Here is an 18,079-nt window from a genome sequence, read left to right as displayed (position 1 = left end):
TACTCATGGGAGAATATACATATACAGATATTATGAAATTGTTAAAGGTACTGCTGCCCACGGGCATCTACGAGAAATTCAAGGAAAAGGAATGGGAGGTGGGAGACAAAAGGATTATATGGACAGAAATAGAGGACGAGGAAAGAATTCGTACTCCAGGGCTAGGCCTTGGGGATAAAGCAAAAGCATTACCAGGTTTAATAGTACAGGTCTTGCCAAGATTATTGGCAACTAAAAAGGAGGACTGGGACGCCACTCAGCCTGTAAACAGAAACACGATGAGGATACCAGTGACTTCTATTCAAGATTCGAGAAATGTTTCATTATTAATAGTGGCCTAAAACCGGGTAGCGAGTCGTACCCGCATCTTTTTGTATCAAAGTTAGTCGAGAATTCCCTGGCAGCAGTTAAAAACCGTGTATATAAAGTTGAAAGTACATGGCAAGCAAATACGCCATCCCAGATGTTACAAATGTTACAATACCACCAGAACAGAATTAGAGAAGAACAGGATCACGAACAGAGACGTATGAAAGACACTAAAATGAAAATGTTAGTGGCCCAGTCGGTTCCAGCCGACGGCCAGAGAAAGGGTACGACCCAGACAGGTAATGCAGCAGCTCCCGTTAAAGGGACATGCAACTATTGCAAGCAGCCAGGTCACTACGTACATGAATGCCCAGTTCTGAAACACAATATAGCAACAGGTAAAACTAAAGAAAGACCGCACCCACCTAGACAAGACCAGGGCCAGCAACAGACTTCACAGAATTCACAACCTATGCATGCTCCACCACATACAGCACAGACCGCAGCGGTATCACAGCCACAGCCACAGCCCATTGCCGCGACACAGCAAGTTTCACGACAGATGAACCAGTATGCCCAATCTGATTATCCCGACTATCAGCGATACACATGAAACAGCCTGGAGAGGGAGGTTGGCTTGCCTCTTATTGAGATTCCTGTAGATCAAGAGGGTCCTTATGTACACAGTCAAGTATTGGGAAAAGACAGAAAGTTTTTAATTGACACAGGGGCAAGCCGCACAACAATCAGCCATAATGAAGTCCCAGGGGCACCCCTCTCAGGCTCACAGAATGTTTCCCTTGGTTTTTCAGGACAACCTATTGTAAATGAGGTATCGAAACCAGTCCCCCTGGCTGTGGGTCCATTATCACGTGTTACAGACTTGTTACTCACGAAATCATGTCCAGAAAACTTGTTAGGTATCAAAACATTGAAGGCTCTAGGAGCTGTGATATGTTGTTCTCCGGAAGGAGTTAGACTTTTTCAGCGTGACTTTAAGGGTCACTATGTATTACGAGAGTTTGATGTCAGATTGAAAAATGTACCGAAGCACCTGTGGGCACAAGGCCCAACTGATGTAGGTTGCATGCACATCACACCATACCGTGTTACACTCAAACCAGGAGTTGTTTTGCCGAGAATAAGACAATACAAGTTACCACCCGATGCTGTAGTGGCTTTACTGGAAATCATTGAAGAGCTCATTGCCCAAGGAGTGGTCGTAGAAACAGACTCCAATATCTGTAATTCTCCTATCATTCCGATTCTTAAACGTACTGATCCCAATGCACCGCCAGTATATCGGCTGGTGATTGATTTACGAGAGCTGAATAAATGCATTGTTCCACAGTACCCTGTGGTCCCCGACATCTCTTCCCTATTGACTGCTATTGATTCAGAAGCAACGTTCTTTACTGTAATTGACCTCAAGAACGCTTTCTTCAGTGTGCCCATTGATCCAGAGAGCCAATATCTCTTCGGATTCAGTTTAAATGGACGAAGTTTCAAATTTTCACGCGCACCTCAAGGATTCACAGAAAGCCCCAGCATCTATAGTCAAGCACTGAAAAGACAACTTGATTGTATTCAAATGCCAGTTAACACAGCTTTACTGCAATACGTCGATGATCTGCTGATCACCGCACGAAGTGAACCCGAATGCGAACAAGCATCACTGATAGTCTTACATTTTCTGGCCGACAAGGGACACAAGGTGTCTCCTTCGAAGCTGCAATTCTGTGTTCAGCACGTTGTGTACTTGGGTCACTTGCTGTCCAAAGTGGGGAGACAGCTTACTCCTGACCGCATTCAGTTAATTGTAAATATGCCACAACCCCAGACACAAAAGGAAGTACGGGCCTTTATAGGCCTCACCTCGTACTGCAGACAATGGATTCCTCAATATGCATTTCTAGCTAAACCACTCATTCAGTTAACAACACAGGAGGCAGCGACTTCGACTGCCCTTCCTTGGACTCAGGAACATACACAGGCCTTTAAGGAATTAAAGAAAGCTTTATGTCAAGCACCAGTTTTAGCGACACCATGTTACAGCAAACCTTTTACACTTTTTGTCACAGAACGTGATGGTACAGCGTTGTCTGTCCTCACTCAAGATCAAGCAGGATCACATAAGCCTTGCGCTTATTTTTCAAGTACATTGGACTCAGTAGCCCAAGCCCTGCCTGCGTGTTTAAAGTCAGTTGCAGCGACAGCCCTAGCAATCAGACAGAGCGATTCAATTGTCTTAGGACATCCATTAACAGTACAAGTTCCACATTCTGTAGAGGTTCTTCTAAACCGAACCCAGACTCAACACTTGACTATAGCACGACTGACAGGTTATGAATTGACGCTATTCCAGCCACACATAGAAATCAGACGCTGCAACCTTCTGAATCCGGCAACATTGTTACCTTCGATTATGACAAATTCAGCCCCGCATGATTGTATAGAGATCATTAATGCAGTTACAAAGCCCCGACGAGACTTAACAGATGTTCCACTGACAAATCCAGACCTGACACTTTATGTGGATGGTTCATGTATGAGAACAAACACAGGAGAATTAGTGGCCGCGTATGCAGTGACCACTGAAACTGAAGTTAAAGAAACATATCGGATTGATACACTGTCTGCTCAAGCAGCAGAGCTCATCGCTCTGACCCGAGCCTGTATACTAGCCAAGAACAGAAATGTTAACATATACACAGATTCACGTTATGCTTTCGGAGTCGTACACGACTTCGGAGTGTTATGGCAAGAACGAGGTTTCTTGACCTCTCACGGTGCCAAGATCCAACACGGTCCCCTCATTCAAGCACTATTAGAAGCAATACATCTGCCCTCAGGCATATCCATCATGAAGTGTAAAGCACATACTAAAGTTACAGATTCCGTTTCCCAGGGTAACGATCTGGCAGACCAAACAGCAAAACATACAGCATTGACTCACACCCAGACAACTGATGTGACAAAGACAATAGTACCGACACAGTGCATGACAGTTAGGGATCCCACACTAGATGTAATCGATATTCAGACACACGCTACTCCAGATGAAATAAAGAAATGGACTGAACTAGGAGGGATCCAGACAGATCAAGGATGGATGACGAAGGGAAAATCTACATGGTTTCTCCCCGACTCTATGGTTCAAGTCATAATAAATACAGCACATAGTCCAGCACACCTAGGAGAAAAAGCTATGCTAGACAGTTTACAGAATCTCTGGTACAACAAACACTTACGAGCAGCAGCAAAACAGAAAGTGCGTACTTGCATGATCTGTTGTCAGTTCAATCCAGGTAAAAGCGTCCCTGTAGAGCAAGGTGGATTTCATCCTCCCGATCACCCTTTTGAAGTCCTCCAGATGGATTATATCCAGATGGACCGTTGTCGAGGATTCAAGTATGTCCTCGTAGTTGTTTGTGCACTTTCCCGTTGGACCGAAGCATATCCAGTCTCAGATTACACTGCCCCGACCACTGCCAGGCAGCTGGTTCGAGAATTTTTCCCACGATACGGCTTGCCTCGTGTCGTGTACTCAGATAACGGACAGCCATTCTCATCCGAGCTCATGAAACAAGTTTCCCTTTTGCTAGGATATCAGTGGAGATTCCACTGTGTCCGACATCCCGAGGCCGCTGGCCTTGTGGAGAGGCATAACCAGACACTGAAAACACGCCTTGCTAAAATCTGTAAAGAGAAAGGGGTCGACTGGATAGTCGCCCTACCAGTTGCATTGTTCTATATGAGAATGGTCCCCCATTCGAGGTCAGGACTATCCCCGTATGAAGTGGTCTTTGGCAGACCACCGAATATGTGGGGGACGCCCATGCCTAAGAAAATAACCGATGTTGATTGTAATATGCTGACAGATTACCTTGCCTCCTTGATGTCTGCACTCCAATCATGTCGTTCACAGGTTGCTGCAGCCTTCCCCGACAACACTGATGTAAAGCCGCATGATGTCCGTCCAGGGGATACTGTGGTAATTCGCAACTTTGACAGGAAAAGCCCGCTGGAGCCCCGCTGGAAAGAGCCGAAGATCGTCCTTCTTACCACGAGGACCGCGATCAAGGTGGAAGGACGAAAGGGGTGGATCCACACGAGTCATATTAAGAAATGTAATGAACTGTTGCCAGAGACTGACTCGTCCACCCCCTCAAAGGACTGCCTCGATATTAGTGACTTTAAACTTCCCAAAAGAGAGAATACTCCCCAAGAGGAGTACAAACAGAAATTACGATCTAGCAAGTCAGACAGTTTAATTGTTTAAGTCCTCCCCTAGGTGAATCGGTTAAATAGTTTCTGACATGTATCCCCTAGATCGAGATAGAGAGAGAGAGAGACAATTCAAGAAACATGCATATTGCAAATCACTCCGTAGTCACTGTATAGTGACATTATTGGTTATGTTTTTTCTAAGTCTTTTGATTATTGTTGTTAGTATACTACTGCCTATATACTACCCTATTTTCAAGCGTGAACAATCTGCTTACAATGTCACTGCCGAACATTCTTTTAGTGAATTACCCCCTCATGAATTATCTTACAGACTTGCGCTGCGCAACAACACATTCATTAGTATGTTACATCACTCCCATCAGACTAATAATGCTACATACTGTTGGATATGTGGCCGACTCCCCCCCTATCAGAAATACAAGGGAGTTCTGCCCCTCTTTCCGTATCCATTCACACACAATGGCTCATGTGGAGCATGGTTTAGAATAATTAATTCCTTAGATCCTGATATTGCTGTTTTCAAAGGAAACTGGGTTTGGGGAAACTTGAACTTAGTTCTGCTTAACGCCTGTTATCCCGACAAGAAGGGACTACCCACTAGAATAGGAACTGATCTAGAAAATGAAGTGTATGGATTAGGTAATTATACAATTAACCTTATGATTCTTACTGTTGAATCCGAAGCTGCACCAGTTCTCCCTGCTATGTCAGTATTACCAGTCACCGGTGACTTATGTGTCAGTAAGAAGGGTTCAGTACACTTAGGTCATAGTAAATGTACTACTGTGGTCGAATTCAGTGATCAAGGCAAGTCTTCCTTTAGAGCTACTCGCCATTCCTACTTTGTGTGTGGCCATACCGCATACATACGCTTACCTCCAGATTGGGATGGTACCTGTTACATTGCATTCCTTCTGCCACCTGTTTTTCTAGCCCCTCCTGATTATCACAGAAATACAAATCTAGTAAAGAATAGACTCCGAAGAGATCTCCCGATTGTCGACTATACTGAAACGGCATGGGAACAATACACAGATTTCAATAAAGGATTCTTTTTCTTCACAGGTCCCGTCCAAAATAGTAAACTGATACGAAGATTAACTAGAACACTCGAAGCAGTAGTGAATGAAACTACCTCCGCTCTAGGCAACTTAACAGAGGAGCAATTTGCCATGCGGGTTGTTGTTCTCCAAAATCGTCTCGTTATTGACGTCATCCTAGCAGATAGGGGCGGAGCTTGTAAGGTCATCGGGTCAAGTTGCTGTGTTTTCATTCCAGAAAATGCGCCAACGGTATATAAAGCTATTACACGTCTTCATAAAATTGCAAGTTTAATACATCAGAATCCAGGCACCTGGACTTGGTCCGGTTGGTTCTGGACAACGTTGACCGCTTGGGGATGGAAGATCCTATCCTTCCTAGGCATTGCCCTTGTCATAATATTCAGTTGCTGCCTGTGCCTACAGTGTGGGCCGGCGATTTGTGGTCTGTGCGCCACGTCATGTATTGCACATTCCAGTTTTCACTCAAAACGCGAAAAGAAGAGAGAAGAGCAAATGATGTTACAAGAACAGACTGATCGATTCATGAGGATCGATATATCATGAAGGGTCCGTAGGGAACAAGGAGGGAATGAGGAAATATAAATTTTATGGTCAAGAAATGTTCCCTAACGTGTACCCCACCGTCTCCATGTACCAGCTTAAAGTGCATGTAACTTCCCTCCCGTGCCAGCTATGAAGACGCAAATACATTTGCGTCCAACGTTAACATGTCCTCTTTCAGATCCACCCTGAACGGGTTGAATAGCCCGTTCCTAAGTATGCCATGCCAACGTCTTTTTGTGGTGTACTTTACACGTTTTTCAGCTCTGGCGAAGTAGGCCTCTGAATTCTGCCATCGAGCCTTTTTCCTGCCTTCTGACTCTGAACGCCTCAGCTTGGGCTGCCTCTGTACCCGTGACCTCTGCCTTACTCCCTGTGCGGCTAACGGCGCTTAGCTCAGCCTGCTGCCTGCCAAGACTGCATCCAACCTTCGAATTATCTGCTCCGCTCCTCAAACATACATTCCTGCCTACTAGTTCAAGTAAACATTCTTCCAGCTGCAGAGCAAAGGGCCCGGCCTCACTGTCTCCGTGCAAGTAATTCATAGCTCCGTTACCATGGTAGGCCCATGCCCCCCTCGCATCTCATGCAGACACGTAGACGCTTATACGCGCACTCACAGTCAGTATAGAATAGCTTCTGCCCCGGAGACCTTTTCCCTCTAGATAATATGGTTCCCAAACATCAGATATCAGATATGATATAGGTACGAGTTGATCTGACATGCCAGACTTCTGTCTCTTCCGCTAGTGTAAATGTCAAGTCCCCTGCACCCTCCAGCTCCACGTCAATCACACGTCATGCAGCTGCGCGCGCATCCAGGCCTCCGATTTCTGCTGACATTGCAACATTCTGCTTTGTACCCACCTACTTGTGACACTTACATGTGACGTTTTCATGCCACACCTCTATGTTCACGCCTAGTTCACGCCTCTTGATTACGTATTGCTAACACGTGTGTGATTTTATCTCGTTTCTCTCAGCTGTTACGCCTACTGTATTGGTATCCACTATATGGATTAAGTATAAAAGTTATGTCTTGTCAATAAAGTATGCTCTATCCCTTCCTGCACCCCAGTGGTGTCAGGAACCCGATATCCGATACCAGAACCATTCCTTTTTAAGGAATAAAACCCCTAAGAACTCTAACACCACGGACTCTGCGTCTTTCTTTCCGATTGAGTTATTTTTTGTTAAGTACTTACCTGCATAGAAATTAGGACGGTAAATCAAATATTTACCACACAACAGCTCAGAGGGACTGAAGCCAACCCCTTTTTGTGGGAACTCCTTGTAGGCATGTGAAGAGAACATCCCATCTCCTCCTGAGTTTGTCGGACAAGCCACTGTTCATGCCCTTCAATCTTTCCACCAGATCATTACTCTGTGGGTGATATGGTGTGGTGAGCTTGTAAGTAACACCACATTCATCCCACATCACTTTCAGATAGCTGGGCATAACATTTGTACCCATATCTGAAACATCCTCTTTTGGGAAACCCACTGCAGTGAACACATCAAGCAGGGCTCTAGCCACTGTAAGAGCAGTGACTGTTCTGAGGGGTTTTACCTCAGGGTATATTGTAGCATGGTCCAACACTACCAGGATATATTTATTCCCAACGCATTTGGGTGGGTCTAGGGGACCAACAATGCCCCCACCTTCTTATAGGGAGTGCTAACCACTGGCAATGGTATCAAGGGAGCCTTTGACTTTTCTCCTGTCATGCCACTGGACTGACTGGTGACACAGGAGCTACAGAACTCAGTTACTTTCTCAGACATACAGGGCCAATAGAAATAATTCACCAACCTATTCCAAGTCTTTCTCTCCCCCAAATGACCTGCCAAGGGGATATCATGACTCAAAGTCAGGTTGAACCCTCTGTACAATCTGGGGCACCACCAATCTCCTGGTGGACCCCTCCTCTAGGTTTCTGGCCTCAGCCAAGAGCATTCCATCTTACCAGTAGAATCTGCAGAGCCTACTGCCATCCCCTTCCTCTTGCTTTAAGGCAATCCACCACAAGCCCTCAAGGGTGGGATAGTCTATCTGCCAAAGACAAAACTCCACTCTGGAGGGTCCACTGACTTATGTAGGTTCTGCCAAATTCGACAGCTCTGGCAGGGATGGCGTCCATTCCTCAGAGGCCAAATCCTCCTGCTCTGGGTCAGATCCTTCTGCACCTCTAGAATTCCCTAGTCCGGCTTACCAGACCCAGTGCCCTTTTTCATGGATGGTTGGCCCCTTGTTTCAGGGTCCAAGTGTTCAATATTTCCCTTCTGGTGAGCCTGTGACCTGGTCACATCATATACCCATTCAGGGAGTCCCAATATTCTCATATGGAGACCTCTCTCCACCTCTGACCATTCAAATGCTTCAAGATTGCTTCCTAGCAAACAATGTGCTGAGAGTGCAGGAGACACAACTACCTCCATAGGGCCTGTCAAACCTCTTATTCTAAACCAAGCATAGCCATGGGATGGAGGTTGGTCCTGCTGTCTGCATAAGTCACACTATAAAACTCACCAGGTAGGACCTGCTCTTCAGACACCAGTGTGTCCATGACCATAGTGTCACTTACTCCTGTGTCTCTCAGAGCCACGACCTCACTTCCATTGATGGTAGGCCTCTGGCTGCACTTATCCATGCTTGGAAGTAGGGTGGCCAGGGTTGCAAAAGCCACCACACCCAGGCACACTTTCCTCTGTCACTTCCCTACCCATATCTGGGGTAGTGTCTACCCCCACACTTAAACTAGCAATCCCCGAGTACTGCCCACCATACATAATCTCCTTTCTTGTGCCCTGGCTGATTACAGTCAAAGCACTTTCCCGCATTTAGGGATCAAAAAATCTACCATTCTTCCCTTGATTACCATCCCCCTTGAACTTGGATTGGCTCAACCGCCCCTGTTCCTATTTTTGAGGAGCTCTTGAGTACTACTTCTGTTTTTGACCTTCTTTCCACTGAGCTTTCCCTTGTTGGGGAAGGGGGTCTATCCTCCCTTTCTTTCATTACCCTTCTGGTGCTAACTAGAAACCCGGGTTCTCACCCACTCATAAGCTAACTGCTCCAGCTCTCTCGGTTTAGTCAGCTTAAAGTCCACAAGAGATTGGTGCAACTTCTCTTGTATACAATGAGTCAAAATGTTCTCTTTTAAAACAAATTATACAATCCCTATATGTTCATTTGCTTGCCACCAATCAAACCTTCTAGTGCCTTCACTGAGCTGTCAACAAAGTCCACCCATTACTGTGTGCTTACCTTCTCGGTGTCCCTGGACCCAACCCTTTACTATTCCTGGGGTCAGATCAAACTTCTTGACTAAGCATTGCCACATGTGGGAGTAGGATTTTGCTTCACCCCCCTGCAGGGTCAGGAGCCTATCCCTCTCAGCTTCTGGGACCAGCTCCCACAAGAGTGAACCACAATGCTTATGGTAGACCCACACAACTCAAGGGCCCTTTCAAATGCCTTCAGCCATTTGTCAGTTTCATCCCCCTCCGTGTGCCTGGGTATATTCCCTTGGGCTGCAGGGATTCACGCCACCACCCCTGGACATCTCAATCAATTTATAATTATCGCAACCACCATTTTCTCGTTTTCTTCCCCTTCTGCTGCCCCTTAGCTAATTCTAGTTTATTCTGCTCCTAAGCTATCAAAGCTTGTTGGGACTCAAGCTGCTTCTCTGCAAGGGAAAGCGATGGTACCTGTGTGTGGGACCCTGCCGCCTCCCACCAACTGAAATTATGTACTCTGTACTGGAAGCAGTGCATGCTCTCCATGCCATTGGAGTCAAGCTATCCTGGCTGATGAGGGGTGAACCCCCAAAACTGGTCCTAGGATGCTTGTTTCTAGTCCAGACCTGGCAGTTTGGGCTTGACTGTTCCCATTGGACGCAGGGTAAAGACTGATTTTCATATAGCTGGATTCAAACAGGAATGGCATGGGGAGCAAACACACTATGGGGCAGATTTATGTTAACTGGCGCATCCCCAGGGATGCGCCAGGTAACATGCTCCACAGTGCGCCACAGCTCCGCCAGCCATGGTGCAAAAACGGAACAGATGCGTGACGCATCTGTGCCGGAAATATGGCACATTGCTGGAGTTGCGTCGCAAGCGTGACGCAGCTCCAGCAAGGCTCAGGGGTGCCCCATTTTAACAGTGCAGCGTCAAGACCTACGCCTTCAAGCAGGCAAAGGTTTTTGACGCAGCATTGGCTTAAAAGTGACTGAGTGAAATCTCATAGATTTCACTCAGCCACTTTTGCGAGGCGCACCTGCCCCGGAACGCCCACCCTGTGCCGGAACGCCCACAAGCGGCGCAGGGCTTTACAACGTGACGCATCTGCCTAGATGCGTCATGTTGTAAATCGTTTGTAGGGATGTGCCACGTTTACGCCGCCTTGCGTGACGCAACAGCGGCGTAAACGTGGCGCAAGGGCCTCATAAATCTGCCCCTTCGTATTTAGGCCCAGATATCTGTAGTGGAGTGAATGTATGACATTGTTCTGCATTCTGTCCATCAATTGTTCTTTTTGCATTTGTCAACCTGAGTGGGACGTGAATGCCCAGACATGAGTCCAGTGCTCTCCATGCCTCTGGAGTCAAACTATCCTGGCTAATGAGGGGTGAAATTCCACAACTGGTCCTAGGGTGCTTGTTTCCAGTCCAGGGAGGACCTTGCATGACAGTTCGGGCTGGACTATTCCCATTGGGCTCAGGGTCAAGACTGATTGCATATGGCTGGATTCAAACTGGAATGGCATAGGGAGCAAAGAACTACGGATTTAGGCCCGATCTCTGTACTGGGGTGAATGTATGACATTGTTCTGCATTCTGTCCACCAATTGTTCTTTTTGCAGTTAAAAGGACAGCAGGCACACAGCTACACACACATGCAAGTGCCGGAAATCTGCTGGGCCTCTAAACTCACGCGCCCTATTATATGCCAGGGACTTATAGGTAGTTTACACCACCTGTCGCTATTACCTACTAGGGAACGTTAGGGTCTGTCATTGCCAATTGTAAGTGTATCCGATTACATGTACCTTTTTACACATGGCACTGGCCCTGGGCCTGGTTAGCAGAGCACAGGGTACAGTCAGAGTCGGTTAACACCGGTATCATTCAGCAACACATGGGGGTGAATCGGTAAAATTATCTCTTTCTAACAGGACCATATCGTCATGTGCAAACCCCTTGCATTGGCCCACCCTGGAGGTAAGTTTAAAACTGCGTGTAGAGAACCATATGCACTGCTAATCGGGGTCAACTGTCGCCAATTTTCAGAATGCTATAACTTTGGCTCCATTGGGTTGAGCCTGGGCTCATTGTACTCCTGCTGGTGAGTTCTAGCCAGTCCTTATTACAGCTGGTTCTTTCTGCTCTCTGCACCAACCATCTTCCTGGTCTTTGTCTCTATGTGCAGAAGTCCAGGACTTTACCTCAAATTGTCCTCTGAGTAGAGGGCCAGCCTCACTGGTCCTAGGGGAGACCCCCTGGTCTCACGAGTCCTTTCTGGGCATCAGTGGGGTCCTTCTTCCAGTTGCCCATGGCAGCCCCAGTGCAGTAAAATAGCACCAATAACGCTCTTCTGAAAGAGTTTTAAAGGGGAGTGGAAAGGTTCTGGAACTCAGACACTGCTGACCAATCCTAGGGTACCATGTCACCTCTCCACCCCTACCCCAACCCTTCTGCATAGCATGCTGGAATAGTTAAAGATGCCATCATGCAGATGTCACTAATCACATCTTTTTGGGGTTTTGCAACTCCACCCTTTGCTGATAAAACTACCAGGGCCTTTCTCCCAATATCTTCAAAGTGGAGCACGCTGCTGTGTTAGCTCCAGAGGGCTGGACTTCCTCTTTTGTTCATTGTGCTTGGGCAGGCCAATCCCTGGTACTGCGGGACAGCTGATGGATTGATGCAGGTCCTTCAACCCCACCCCCCACTGCCTTAGGAGCTGAGTGAAGCACTGTCAATTGCTCATTTTGTGTGGGACAACCTATGTTTCTGCTACTGGAGAGAAATGTAATTAACCTATCACAGCAGAGTGACAAGAGGCCTGGGCTCTGCTCCTGAGCTGAACCAGAAAAATATGACAATTCTGGTTGACCCATAAGTTGAATACGTATCGTTCTGGGACTTGCAGATTTAATTTTCTCTCACAACCTCTTTTGATATGTCATGGTACTCTGTAGACCGAAGAGGGGCGAAACTGCACTGCAAGGCAGTGTTAGACCTGACATCTTTTGGCATGTGTCCCCTGCCTCATTACTTTTTGACTTACTGGTTTTGATTCTGTTTTTGCTGGCTTAGTGTCTCTTAACACTTTCTCACTCCTGTTCATTATTGAAGTGCAAGTGTTCCTACTGTAAATGATGTTATGTATTGACATGTTTCATTTACTGATAAGCACCTAGTAAGGTGCACTGAGAATGCCAGGGCCCGTAAATCAAATGTTACTAGGGGGCCTGCTGCACTGATTGTGCCACCCACAAAAGTAGCCCTATAAAGGTATCTCAGACCTGCCACTGCAGTGTCTGTGCACAATATTTACTGGCATGTTGACTGGACAAGTGCACCCACTTACCAGGTCTGAACCTTCCCTTTTCTTCATGTAAGTCAAAGATTGGACTCAGAAACCTGCCAATAAGAAGAGCTGGAGAAGCTGTGAGGAGGAACTACCACTTTGCTGTGTGCTTTGCTGTGTTCACCTTCCGTGGCTGCTTCTGTCTTGGGCAGAGAAAGGACTGACTGGGGTGAACTTTCTGCAACTTCTTTATTTGAGTTTCTCCAACGGTTTGAGGTAGAACTTGCCTCCTCTTCAAGAAGTCGCAGGAACTGCAAAGACTTCAACTTCCTCTGGGTACTCCCTCTGAGACCACATGTCTCAGTTGCCACAGAGGGAAACAACAGCCTGCTGCCGGCACCAAGACCGCCGGTGGTGCTGTGACCTGAAGGCAGCGCAGAGGGCACCGCTGCACTTTGCACACAAACCTGGCCTCACTGAATTCAACGACCACCGCCACAGAGCTGCTGCTTGCACGGTGACCTGTGAGCATCGTACTCCGCACCACCTCGCTTCCCTCCACTGCACTAGTCTCACTGAAGATGCTGTTGCCAACTGACATTGCCACTGTGGTCTGCACTGCGTTCTAGGGGCACCGCTCATAAGCTACATGAACCACTGCCCCATTGTCAAAGCCCAGCTCACCTGAGTTTCTGTTCAGTTCTGATGGAGGTCGAAGACAGGCCGACCGCACCCTAAAACTGCTTGTTCCAGCACACTAGTTTTAAAACAGTGCACTAAGAACCAGAAGCTGAAGGGAAGGGGGGAAGTGGATAAAATAAAAAAAGAGAGACAACACCGTTCTTGCGTTTCCACTGTAGAAGAGCTGCTAAAATCTGCGGCCCGCTCTGACTTCTGTAGAAACTGGTGCCTAATGAAATATAAACAAAGAACAGATAAGTGCAACCTATCCCTAAATGTGTTCCTGACTAAACCTTAATCTTATTAGAAATTCTCTTCTAAAAGTACCTCTTGGATTCTGGTCTCAAGCTTCCAGGTTTGGAATGTTTTACTGTTCTGGGATGTGCTTTCTATTACTATAAAACTTCTGTAAAATCAAACAAATATCATTATCAGAAATACCAACTTCTAACATTCACCTTAATATAACTAAAGCCTAAATTCTTAATAGCAAACTCACTTTTGACACATTTCCAGACTTTTTATAAAACAAATACTGTACTTTTACATCAAAATACAGCAGGTAATTTGTGCAAGTCCTTGATTTACTGTTTGCCTTGCTGTCAATGGTTTCCTCTGTTCGATTCTTAAAAAAGTTCCATGTAAAACAATGTTTATTTCACAAAGTTCCACAAAGTATTCTTGTAACAAAGGGTTTGAACCACAAAGTTCGTGGGAGATATCTTGTTCCAAATTGTCTTTACATGAATCCAGAAATCACCGATAAAGTTCTTTCAGGTAATAAAAGGTTTTTGCACTTACTTGTTGCTGAAAAGGGATACTGATCAGTCTAACCTTGCCCTCTTTCTCTTTTGCAGGTCGATTGCAGTGGATAGAAGAGGTGCTGAGGCAAGAAGTAGACGGAAACCAGAAGAAGGAAGAGCCAGAAGCCGCGCCCGTTGAAGTCAATGAAGGTCTGGAGAGAGCAGGAGTGCCAGCGCCGAAGGATCTGTTCTCAGGTAAGTGGGAGGTAGACGAGCACAAACACTGGGTGAGGCTCATGGGCTGCCTTTTATAGACAGGGCTGGGTATGGTTCGTAGAGCTGGGTGTGGTTCAAAGAACTGGGTGTGGTTCTCACAAGCAGGTGTGCACAGCTTCAGTTATTATGCTAATGAGTTGAAGTAACACATGGCCTAGGGAGGAGTGTTCTAAATAAGCCTTGGTAAAAGCAAGGTCCAATGTTTTGTAAATAAGCCTTTATTCAAGGTCCAATGTGCAAACAAGACAGCAATGTCCAAACTTGTGAATACATTGAGCAACATACACAGAAGTCTTAGGGAGGGGCTGAGATAACGAGAAAGGCTTTCAGTAGTATGTTTAAAGAGAGCTATTACAGAGACCACTAGTGCAATGAGAGGGGACATGCTCTTTGCTGTGCACAAACCCTAATACTCATCCCCCACCACAGCTCCAGCCCACCTATGCTAGGCCCATTGACTGCCAATATGTGACAGCCACCGGAGCTTGCACCATGACTGTCAGCTCTGTAACGAGCACCACCCTGCTTTTCACCGCAGCCCTGGTCTTATCGACGCCACTGGACAACCGCCACCGGATTGCTGCCTGCACCACAACCTGAGCTCACCGCAAGCCGCACTGCTCCGTTTCACACTTCAGCCTCAACGACCGCCGCCATCCTACATCGCCATAGTCGGCCAGACCAAAAAATACAGTTTACAAGTCTATTGACACCGATGCCAACCTGCACCGACGCATTCGACCGAAACTGTTGGATTTATGTTGTTTTCAGCACCACTCTAGCACTGGATAGAGCTACAGACTTCAAGGAACTGCATTTTTAAGGATATTCTTGCAAAGTCTGTTTGTAGTGTTTTCAGTTTAAAACTGTATGTTGTGTGCAAATGCTTTACCCACTGCCTCTGAGATAAGCCTGACTGCTCTTGCTAAGCTACCAAGGGGATGAGTATGGGTTATTTTCAGTAGTTTATCCCCCTTATCCTGACTAGGAAGAAGGGTCCCGACAGGGTAAGAACCTGCCAACTAGAGAACCCCAATTTCTAACATTGGTTGTCAGCGGTGAGGTTAGGACTTGCGTTTACACTTGACTTACAGTGATTGGTGTACACTACTACCATGTCGCAGACCATTACGTACCACATACTGTTTCTTTGTTGGTCAATTTTTGATCTTGCCATTTGTTGGAAACCTGAACTCTCTATTGCATCATGCCTGAGTCAATGGCATCATTAGTTCCTTCCTTGGAAGTAGCCTTTGAGGGGTAAAGGTTCGGAACCTACAACATAAAGGAGTTGAAGGCTATTTGTAAAAACCTTAAAGTCCAAATCAGAGGCCTCACCGGAAAAGAGGAGCTACAAAAGGTGCTGAGGGGCTGGGTAGTAGCCAGACATGCTTGTGAGCAATCTGAAGATCTTGGTATGGAGGCGAGGGAGACTATTTCAAGGGTTGCTGTGCTTTTGCGGCAGGACACCCCCAGGTCAGGCAGCAGTGGCTTGTTCCCAGAGGAGCTAGAGGACAGGTGGGAAGCCAGATGGTATGCAATGGAGCTGGAGAAGCTCAAGATAGCAAGGAGGGGAAAATAATGATGTTAGACCATGAGCTTAGAGGAAAGGAGCTGGATCAGAGGAGTTGGTCCAGCGCAGATGGTGGCAGCAATTCCTCAATGCACTCAGATAGAATTGTACACATCACCTGGAATATAAGAAAGGAATTTAAAAAGGGGGCTGACATACAAAGGTGGTTTCAGGGTTATGAGACATCTATCCACATGAATGAGGTCCCTGCAAATAATTGGTAACAGGATTGTGGCCTCTTTTCCCAGAAGAGGGGAGGGGCACTTTTGCGGCAGAACCTCACCTACGCTGGCATGAAGGAGTCCATTCTCACCAGCTATGGTTTTACTACTAAAAATTACAGGGATCAGTTTAGGTACAGTAGAAAACTGATGCAAACACTTGGTTGGAATGTGTAGATCATTTTTGTAGGTCACTGGATGGTTGGAAGAAGGGCAGTAATGTAACATATTTTCAGGGGCTCTACAATTTGAATACATGAGAGCACTTGTCTAGTCTGCATTTTGCAAAGCTGCGCCAGCACTTGACTGATAGTAAAGTGACTGACCCCAGGAAGCTTGTTAAGGAGGCAAACTGCTGGCTAACTACCAGTCTCTACAAGACGGTGTATGGGGAGACTCTGACAAAGGTGGGCAGGGTCTCCAGCAGAAGAGTTGGATGGGCAAGGGTAAAGTACAGAAGTTATCTAAAAGGGCCCCAAACTAACACCCAGGGTAAAGGGACCCATACATCAGAAGATAAGACTCTAGTAGTCTCTTCAGGGAAGCCTGCAGAGACTGTTCCCCGCAAGTTCAATGCCTGTGAGTAGGTTGGTCATTTGAAGGAGGATCCCAAGTGTCCCCAAAAAGCACCGACACCCACCGGTGGACAGTCCAAGGTGTTGGCTAGTGTAGAGCTTGGGGAGGAAGGTTACCCAGAGGAAGGTGGGTATCCCTCAGAAAGGACCCATATCTCATTAGGAGACAGTGATATGGTCCCAGGAACCAGGTGCCCTCAAACACTAAGTACTGAGCCTGGGTGTCCATCAATGGTAGAAGGGTAGAGGCTCACAGAGATACTGGAGCCAGTGTGACTTCAGCCTGTGTCACCCAGTCTCTAAGGAGCAAGTAGTCCCCCAGGCATTCCACCAAGTAGTTGCTGTGGACAACTCAGAGTGGTGGCGCAGGTTCCCTTTGAATCGGGGAGGTCTCAGGCCTCTTGAGGGTGGTTGTGAGCCTTACAATGCCTGTAGATCATCTACTAGGTAACGAACTGGAGCAGTTCGTTTGAAAGGATGTGGAGCTCAGGTCTCATTTGAAGATGCTTGGGTTGCCCGAGTGGGCATTCGTGACCACTCGGTCCTCGGCAACCAATAAGGGTGATCAGAAGGACCTGGAGCCTGATACAGTGGCCCAGGTGCCTGCCAAGAGAAAGGGCAGGGGGCATGGGAAACTTGCCCCTGAATTTCCCACGGTCCGGGAGGAGGCTGACTTTGAGGGGGAACCCGGTGCCTACTTGGGGGCAAGTGGCTGAACTGGGGGACTTATCTGAGGTAACCCATTGGGAGAAAGAAGGTGGTCCCACCAGGTAAGAATTGTGCAGGTAGCAGAAGGAAAACCCTTCTCTGGAGGGTTTGTGGCAGCAGACTGAAAAGCAGACAGATGATGATCAGCCTGGATCACATTGTATCTACTGGGAGAATGGTCTCCTGTACACCGAGCCTAAGCTCGCTGAGCCTGGGTCAACCCATGTGCTGGTGGTACCACAGCGCTTAAGGACCTTCCTATTGGGTCTGGCTCATAACGTGCCTTTGGCAGGACATCTGGGGCAGAACAAGACCTTTGACAGGATTGTCATCCACTTCCTTTGGCCCCAAATGTGAAGGCAGTCAGATGCAAATTGTAGGTCTTTCCAGACTTGCCAGGCCAGTGGTAAGAGTGGGAGGAAGTGTAAGGCTCCTCTCCAGACCTTTTTAGTTCTTTACATCCCTTTTGAAAGGGTAGGGATGGACATTGTGGAGTCACTGGACCCAAAGACAGCCATGGGCAACAGGTATGTCCTAGTCTTGGTGAACCATGCCACCAGGTACCCGGAGTCTATCCCTCTCAGGACAATGATGGTGA

General features: G+C 47.0%; 1 protein-coding gene across 1 annotated transcript in view; it reads right to left on the bottom strand.

The window, feature by feature from the left end:
• LOC147701907 (olfactory receptor 1f45-like) overlaps nucleotides 1-18,079 on the bottom strand; it is a 33,107-nt gene that overhangs the window by 12,508 nt on the left and 2,520 nt on the right. The window contains exon 2 of the mRNA XM_086929387.1: nucleotides 13,543-13,574. Within this exon, the coding sequence (XP_086785513.1) occupies nucleotides 13,543-13,574 (32 nt within the window). The remainder of the gene's footprint in view (nucleotides 1-13,542; nucleotides 13,575-18,079) is intronic.

This window comes from Lissotriton vulgaris, chromosome 7 (genome assembly GCF_964263255.1).
Source record: "Lissotriton vulgaris chromosome 7, aLisVul1.2, whole genome shotgun sequence".
Classification (NCBI taxonomy): Eukaryota; Metazoa; Chordata; class Amphibia; order Caudata; family Salamandridae; genus Lissotriton; species Lissotriton vulgaris.
The sequence above is the reverse complement of the archived record's forward strand: the minus strand, read 5'-3'. Positions and strand labels throughout refer to the sequence as shown.